General features: G+C 47.7%; 1 protein-coding gene across 3 annotated transcripts in view; it reads left to right on the forward strand.

The window, feature by feature from the left end:
* Nucleotides 1-8,207, forward strand: part of KIAA1614 (KIAA1614 ortholog) — a 30,942-nt gene extending 22,735 nt beyond the window's left edge. For 2 of the 3 annotated variants that reach the window (XM_016189466.2, XM_016189467.2), the window contains exon 10: nucleotides 972-8,207. In XM_016189466.2, coding sequence (XP_016044952.1) covers nucleotides 972-1,165 — 194 coding nt within the window. In that variant the 3' untranslated portion in view covers nucleotides 1,166-8,207. The remainder of the gene's footprint in view (nucleotides 1-971) is intronic. The other variant, XR_009551574.1, reaches the window with a different exon arrangement.

Consider the following 8,207-nt stretch of genomic DNA (forward strand, 5'->3'; position numbering starts at 1 on the left):
CTGCCTGTCTGAGTCCAGGGCCCTCCCAAAGACTATGTCACATGGCTCCTGGCTCCAGGCCCCTGGCTGGGCTGCCCACTGGTCTGGATGACACACAGGGAGTCAGGGAGGAATTCTGGAAGAATTCAGTCAGTTTTCACACCAGCCAGTTTTCACTTCTACTCTGTGAGCCATTGGGGCAAAATGATTTGCCATACCTTTACCCCAAAATTGTAAAGCAGACACCACATTAGGGTGTGCGACTCTGAAAAGGTGTTTCTCAGGTAGGTGAAAATAAGGTTTAAAGGAGAGAGAAGGGATAAGAAGGGAGACAGAGAGATGGGCTCAGAGCTGACTGTGATCTGCAGAGGTTTAGACTTGTACAAGGTCACCAAGAGAAACCTGAGTTTCAGTGGCAAAACCTACCTTAGTCTCTCCAAATGGCTGACATGATAACAATGTCTGTGTGGTCTGGTGGGCATCTCTCAGCTTTCTTACCACTGCCACCTGCTCAGCCCGTATACAGCAGCCACTTCTGGTTCAACCTTCCCTTCCTCCCCAGCCCAATTCCCTCCCATCAAGGGAGACAGAGCAGGAAACATGAGCCACCCACATGGAAGAGGAGGTAAAAGACAGCAGGGCCCAGGGAAAGCCTCACCCGCAGGAAAGGTTCTGAGTGACCAAGATGCTGGAGAGGACTCCCTTCCTCTGAATAGGAAGAAGAAAGATGGTAAAAGATTAAGTTTATTCAACTTCAGTCTTGCAGGAGTCTTGGTGGGGAAAGTACCCATGAGATCTGAAACCCAGATTTCAGAGTGTAGGTTCAGGAAAACTTGACTTTTGCTGGGGTGGAGCAGTAAGGGCAGGGGTGGGTGTGTGCCAATGTGAGCCAAACCATCCCACTCCAAGCAGCACTCAGTCTCTCAGTCTTCCCTAGGACTGTGTGTCTGACTTGGATGTCACACCTGAAATTCTCCTATTTTCCTCCACAGGCTTCTACGTGCAGGCGATGACTGACCGGGGCACTGCCAAGCTCTACTCAGGGCTGCTGGGGGTGGGGGATGAGATCCTGGAAGTGAATGGGGCCAAGGTGGCAAGACTGGGCTTAGTGCACGTTCAAGAGCTGTTGGCCCACGCTGACAGCTTGTCTCTGCGAGTGCTGCGGCAGAGGCCTGGCCCAAGGTGATCTGGAGCTCTTGCTCTCACTGTCACGCCCCCTGCCCACCACCCCACCTCTGCCGCAGAAGACCTGAGCCGCCTCCCCACCTGTTATCTGGAGTGGTGGTAGCTTGGAACATATCACTGCTTTTGTCAACTGAAAAAAAAAGTCATGGTGGCATATAACCCCTTAGGCTGTGACAGTGCTTCTGTGACCAACCCCATTGGAAACAAGGAAGGAGCCTAGTTGTACCTGTTGTGGAAACCTCATGCATTTGTGCAGGACTGGGAAAGAAGTAAGGGTCTCCCTCCACTATTTTGTGACACTGCCTTCCTGTATCCTTGTTGACAAGGAGAGAGGTTTAGGAGTCCCTCCCTCCCCTGTGTGTCCCATCCTGCTACACACCCTGTAGCTCCAGCCCTGAGAACCAAAGAAAATACCTGGCCATCTTGGCTTTGAGCTGCTTTTCCCAGTCTCCTTTCTCCAGCTTCCATTTTCCACCTGTGTTTTTTAACCCAAAAATGGGTCAGGCGAACTTTTGCTAGTGATTAGATTTCAAAACCAAAATTGGCGCTCACAGTCCTTCCTCTGTGTGAAGACTTCTGGGTCCTGCCTCTGAAGTTCTACTTCCCAGGACTTCTGGGAAGTTTTGGCGATACATGAAAGTTGAAGGAAAATCAAAAGAAACCAGACCAGTTTCAGGAACACTTGTCCCCTGCCTGTGTCACATCCTGTCAGCTTTGGACATGCTCTGACCAAATTCCCTAGTGGCACCTGTGTGTGGGTAGACCAGTGGGCAGGGATGATTGTCTTGCCTGGAGTGTCCCACACTGGCCTGAACTCTACCCAAAGGCCTGCTTTCTCTGTCAGCTAATGACCAGCTGAGTCTTAAATGATTAAAATACCAATTCAGAGCTATACATCTACTTTCCTTTAACAAGCAGTGGGCAGGGATCAGTGGTGGGTAGGGGAGGTTAGAGGGTGTGTTGAGGTGGTGAGTGTCCTCAGTCTGTACTCTGGAAGGGAGGACCAAGGTCTGTGATTGGCTCTGCCCCTAAAACTGACTTCTCAGGGGCAGCCCCCTGCTCTCTCCTTTCTGCCTTTCCTAGTCACCCCTTACTTTCTTCCTGGAGGTCAGATATGGGAACAGGAGGTGGGCAACAACTCAGATTAAGGACTAGTGATGTTCACTTCACAGGGTGGGGGCACGGGGTCTTGACAAGGAGGAGGGTCAGAGCTCTCACCTAGAGCAGGGAAGGGCAGGCAGGTCTCTCTCAGCCTATTCCTGGGCATAAAATTCATCTGCTGTTTCTCAGACTAGCATTAGACACACAAAATAAAATGCATTTAGAGCCCTGCACAAGCCAAGGGTAGGTTTTATTTGGGAAATGCTTCTTTCAGATGTTATGTGTATCTGAAGTTGTAATTGAAAATGTTGTTAGGATCCTATTCTGGAGGGAGGCAAAGCTGCTGAAATCTTTCCTATCTGATGACTGGCCTGAATGTTCCTGGTCCTTGAGGGGAAAGAGACATCCTCAATCCTATCTCTCTATCACCAAGAGGATGCTGGGTGACGTACTACATCCCACGGGTGGAGTGGCTTGACCAAATATCCAGGTCCTGTAAACTGACCTCCTTCAGAACCACTGGGCCCTTCTGTGGGTTTTCATTGGTTGCTGGTTCCCTGGCCCACCATGCCCAAATTCCATGCATTCCCCCACCTGGAACTTCAGCTAGTCATGTGTTGGCTGAAACAGCCTACAAGGTAATGGGATGCCTTCCTGAGAAGCACTGTCACCTCATGCTAACCATGCCCCCTTCCCTTAATCCCATAGGATCTGAGCCCTGTCTTGTCTTCCTCTACCAGGTTCACCTGGCAACACATTGACTTTTGTTGTCCATTTGCCTAAGCTACTCCCCACCCAAACCTCCATGCCAGTCCTGGAGCTATTTCTCAAAGTCCCACTATCACTAATCTGCTTCTCTTCTTCCCTCCAGAGTCAGAGCACCTGCTTAGAAATGGCAACAATCTCCCTTGGCAGGAAGTATAGCCAGCTTTCAGGCTCCAGATTTGGCTGAGGTGGAGTGCTGGTTCAAGGAGGGGGCTACTGGGGGATAGCCCTGGTGTTCTGCACCTGGAGACAGGCCATAATAGTTGCCCTGCCAGCCCAGAGGGTATCTGGGCTCCCCTTTGGATGTCTGGCTGCCTGCTGGGCTTGCTTTTGTCTTGTCCTTCTGAAATCTGGGCTCAGACCCCACTCTCAGGGATCTGGCCAGGTGCCAGCATTAGAAAGAGGCTGGCCCTGCCCTGGGGTGCCCAGAGCCCTGGGGCAGTCAGCTCCAGCTATGAAAAAGAAACCAGTGTGCCAAGGACTCCAATGGGAACCCCAGGAAGGCAGCCCACCCCACCTGGTGGGCAGAAAAACTCACCAGAAGACCAGCCCCAAGTTCCCTAGCCTCCCTCCTGCTGCATGTTAAACCTGAGACCTGGGGTGCTGGCTGGCACTGGAGTGCATGGTGGTTATATGTCCAACACTGATTCTTATCTGGAACCCCCCCCCCCCCTTAAGCCCAGGCTCCAAGTTTTTCTGACTTTATAAGAGTTAGGCATGTTTCCAGTTAAAACTCCAAAACATTTTACCAGCAAGACTGATCTGAGGCCCGTCTTGGGTTCTTTGACTTCCACAGTGAGGTAGTATAGTGCTAGAGGTGAGGTCAAGATGTTATCCAGGCTTTATCTTTGGCCTTTTGGGGAATACAATGTCAGCCCACCACTCATTTGTACCATTGTCTTTTTTTTTTTTTTTTAACCTTCTCTTTCCTTCCTTAGCTTTATCTTTGCTGTTGCTCTGGTTAGAACACATAGTGAAATGCCTGCTCATCACCACTGAAATGTGAATAACACATCTTTCTTTCACCTTTTTTTTTTTCAATATGCTTTATTATATTGATCCTGGGCCAAATTTTCATTCTTTTTATTTGAGAGAGAGATCACAGCACTGTTCCACTGTGGAGCACTCCTTACTCCTACCCCCAAACTAGGTACTGTGCATAGTGCTCCTGTGTAGCAGTGAAACTTGATCTTTGGGTCCTTGAGTATGGTAAGGCATGTGCTCTACTGAGTGAGTTATCTCTGAGCCCTTAACACCATTTTTTTTTTCTTTTAAGAGAGGCCAGAGGCTAAGTTCTGATCCTGACTCCACCATTCATTAGTCATAACCATGAGCTAAGTTCTCAGTTGCTCCAGGCTTCAGTTTTCAGGTATAAAAATGACTGCAACGTTATTTCCCCAGTGTGCCTAATGTCTTGGTCAAAGAACTGCTCTCCACAGCAGATTCTCATCAAATGCTGTCCCGAAGTAGAAGCTCCTTGTTAAATACAAAGTTGGGGACATCTGTTCCTGGATTACATAGACAGGGGACAAGTATTCCTGAAACTGGTCTGGTTTCTTTTGATTTTCCTTCGACTTTATGTATCACCAAAACTTCCCAGAAGTCCTGGGAAGTAGAACTTCAGAGGCAGGACCCAGAAGTCTTCACACAGAGTTGATAACACCATTGCAAAGGTGATCCTGTATTGCTGTGAACTCTTGTAAACGGAAGAGAGAGCACATGATGATGTGTTTAGAGGCAGGGCACAGCACTGGCAAAAGGTCAAAGGATATGCCCAAATGGTTTCTGGACATTTTCACCCCCCAGCATCCTCATGCCAGAGGTGTCTTATTGAGGGACTTCTGTGCTCAGGTTGTCTGCACTTGCATACCACAGGAGCCTCTGCTAATGCTGGGGATTTTGGCACTGTGGAGGAGGGTCCCTGTTCCCAGACATCCAATACCCTGAAGTTGACATCGATGAAAGCTGGAAATACCCTCTTGGACAGTGAGAAGGGGCTATCATTCCTGGGAGTTTTATTTCCCCTTTAGGTCTTGACTCTAAATCAGTTTCAACCGAAGTTGGAATCAGTGTAAGGCTTACAGGCGGGTGGAACCTTATTTATGATAGCAGATCACTTGGTGTCCAGCAGACCCTGAGAGGAGCTGAGGTATTGATGGAATTGGAACCCTCCCCTGTGCCTAAATCCACATTTCTCCCAAGGTGTGAGGTTGCTCTGCTGTTATCAAGGGATACATAGAACCATTCCTCCCAGTCCTCAAGCATTAACCACAATGCTTCGAATAGGCATTGTGTGCTCCTCCAGCAAGGCTAGTTAGCATGCCTGTTTGCCTGTAGCCCTTCCTGCCCAGGCTTTCCCCAGCACTGATGTGTACTCAGTGCCAGTCCCTGGGGCATAGAAACTGGCTGTGTCTCTCGCTGCTGTGCAACCTTGCAATATTACTTTTGTGACCTGGTTTCCTCGTCTGCACAATTTGGGGCATTAGATGAGGCACTTCATAGTTTTGTGCATCCATTTTAAATATTTAAGTACTATGTGAGTTAATATTTAGAATGGTGCCTGGCACACTAAAAGGTGTTCTGTATCAGTAAGGGTGAGGGAATCAAAGACAGAATGGAAAGAAGATTCTTCCTCTGAAGGCACTTTTGTTGTCGGCATATTTGAAGGACTCTTTAAACTGTTTGGGGGCTTATACAGAGCTGACTCAGCCAGAGAAAGAAGTGTTTAGGATTGGGACCATCCAACAGCCAAAAGCCTTTCCCACCCCAGCTATCTACAGTTCTGTGTTTATTCCTGGTGGCAGAAGAAGAGGGAGTCAAGCAAATGAAACAAAAACCACCCAGGACAAAGCTCTAGGTTTTTCCATTTCTCTTTAATACTGAACAATGGTCTTTATACAGCTGCAACACAATTTCAAGAGCAGAAGTAAGAAACATTACTAATGGACTCTAGGGTGTAAAAATATCATTTTTAAGGATGGCTACTTGAGGTTTTTACTTTTTTATACAAGTATTTTTTTAAGTTTTCAAGTTTATAGTGTCAACACTTTTTCAATGTCAGGATTACAATCAAAGCTGTGAAAGATGCTTTATTTGCAGGAATGGCTGACTATACCCTTAGTTCCACAACACAGTGGTTCTCAAACTAGGGGGTGAGGATGGGGACATCATAGTCCCGTGGGGGCTCGATAAACAGCCACTGAACCACACCTTGAGTCTGACTCAGTAGGTCTGGGACCTGGGAACCTACATTTCTAACACATCCCCAAGAGATGCTGTGACCAAAGGTCCCCACACACTTGGAGACACAGCAGGTGGAGGGAACAGGAGTCTTATCTACCTGTGCAAGGGCTGTAAACTTCTGGCACCAGTGCCTTGTCATGATGAGGGTGGGGGAAGCACCATCTGGAAATCACCCAGGCATTTGCAATTCTAATCCCTGATCTCGCCTCTTAAGTTTGCACCTTTTACTTTTTTTTTTTTTTAACTGAAACACCATAAGGTTATTTTTTCCTGGAAAAATACAATAGTTTAGTCCTGGTGAGTACTACCATATATTACACATTCCATTTTTCAATTGCAAATGACATTTCTGATTACAAATGAGCCAGGGAAAGCATATTTCTAGGAATGAGAATAGAATCCCTACCATTTACAGCTTGCTTCTTTTGGTCCTTTCCTGGGCAGTTTCTGGGCCATTCCTCACCAGACGTGGGTCAGTTGGACATAGTCACATGGCACTTAGCAAGCAGTTGCAATAATTTATCAGCAGGACATCTGGCTGGCCTCTTCTCTTACAAACAGATGACAGAACAGATACTCTATTAGGATGTCTGCTTCTTCCAGAACAGGCCTTCATGGCAGGACTTTTAGCAGTAACGCTCAGGTAAGACTTTTTACAGAACCAGAAAGAGCACTCCTGAAGCTGGTGCTACCCAGACAGGCAGAGAACCTCACTAGAGTGGAGTATGAGTCCACCATCAATCCCAGAGCATAGGGCTCCAGAGCTATGGTCAGCAGACAGCAAAGCAGTGGGCTTAGATTTAAAACCTTTTGGGTAATCAAGTGGCCTTTGGGTTTCCTAACTTATAACCTTAAAGACAACAAAATGGTAATCCATCTCATGCTTTCTTACAGAGTGCTGGCTGTCACTGGCAAACTAGGGGCATGAGATGGATTTCATGTGGACCCCAATCAGAATGGACGGGTACTGGGACTGTCACTACCCAAGCAGAGTTCCTGTCTGCTCAGCCAGTGGGCCACCAGTGGGCCACATCAGAAGGAAATGACACCAACACACTAAGCTCTTTCTTACTTGTCTCTCCAAGTATCTGTGCTCATTAAGAGACTATGCCAAAAGATTCCAAATACCTACAGACAGTAGCAACAAGGCCAAAGCACCTCTCTTCAACATAGCTTCAGTGTTTGTCCAAAGGAAAGAGCATCCTAGGGGTGTGAGGGAAGCACAAGTCACTGGTAGCCCCTTCAGCCATGTCACGGAAGCATTGTTAATGCTGAAAGCTTATCTGATAGTGTGGACTCTAGGCATGGAGACTTGTTAATGACACACCAAGTTGCTTCAACTTGTTGATATGACACCCCAGTTGCTTCAACTCTCAATGTCGAGGACATGAGCCCAGGTCCTTCTGAGTCTTCTGGGGGAGGGGTAGTGGTGGTGCTGATCCTGGAAACTGGCTAACTGGGAGTGGCTGTCCCACCAGGATGATCAGGCTTCAGCATTGGAGGTTCTCTGCAGGGCTATTCTACTATACTCAGAACCCTCAGAACCTGGACTTAATACCCGACAGCAGTTTCCCAGTAAGAATAGCATGCAAGTTTATGAATGGCAGATCAATGCTGGTCCAGCAAGAGTAGGACTGCCTTTTTTTAAGTTTAAGCACACTCTGTGATGTGGGGGCTGGAAAAGGGCACTTGGACATCCCAGAAAAATAACCTCCTCTCACAAGGTCAGTAGCAGAGACCCAGGAGGAGTCAAGTGTCTGATGACCTCACAGGGCCTTTCAGTGATGCCACCTGAAAAAGACCAACTTCGGTCAGGGAGGCACATGCAGGTGCTGGGGTAGGGACTCCATCAGTCTGCAAACACATTGGTTCATCTTCTGTCACTTCTAATGGACAAAGAACATTCTTTTCACAAATATATGTATCTTTTCACA

This window comes from Erinaceus europaeus, chromosome 9, assembly GCF_950295315.1.
Source record: "Erinaceus europaeus chromosome 9, mEriEur2.1, whole genome shotgun sequence".
Taxonomy (NCBI): Eukaryota; Metazoa; Chordata; class Mammalia; order Eulipotyphla; family Erinaceidae; genus Erinaceus; species Erinaceus europaeus.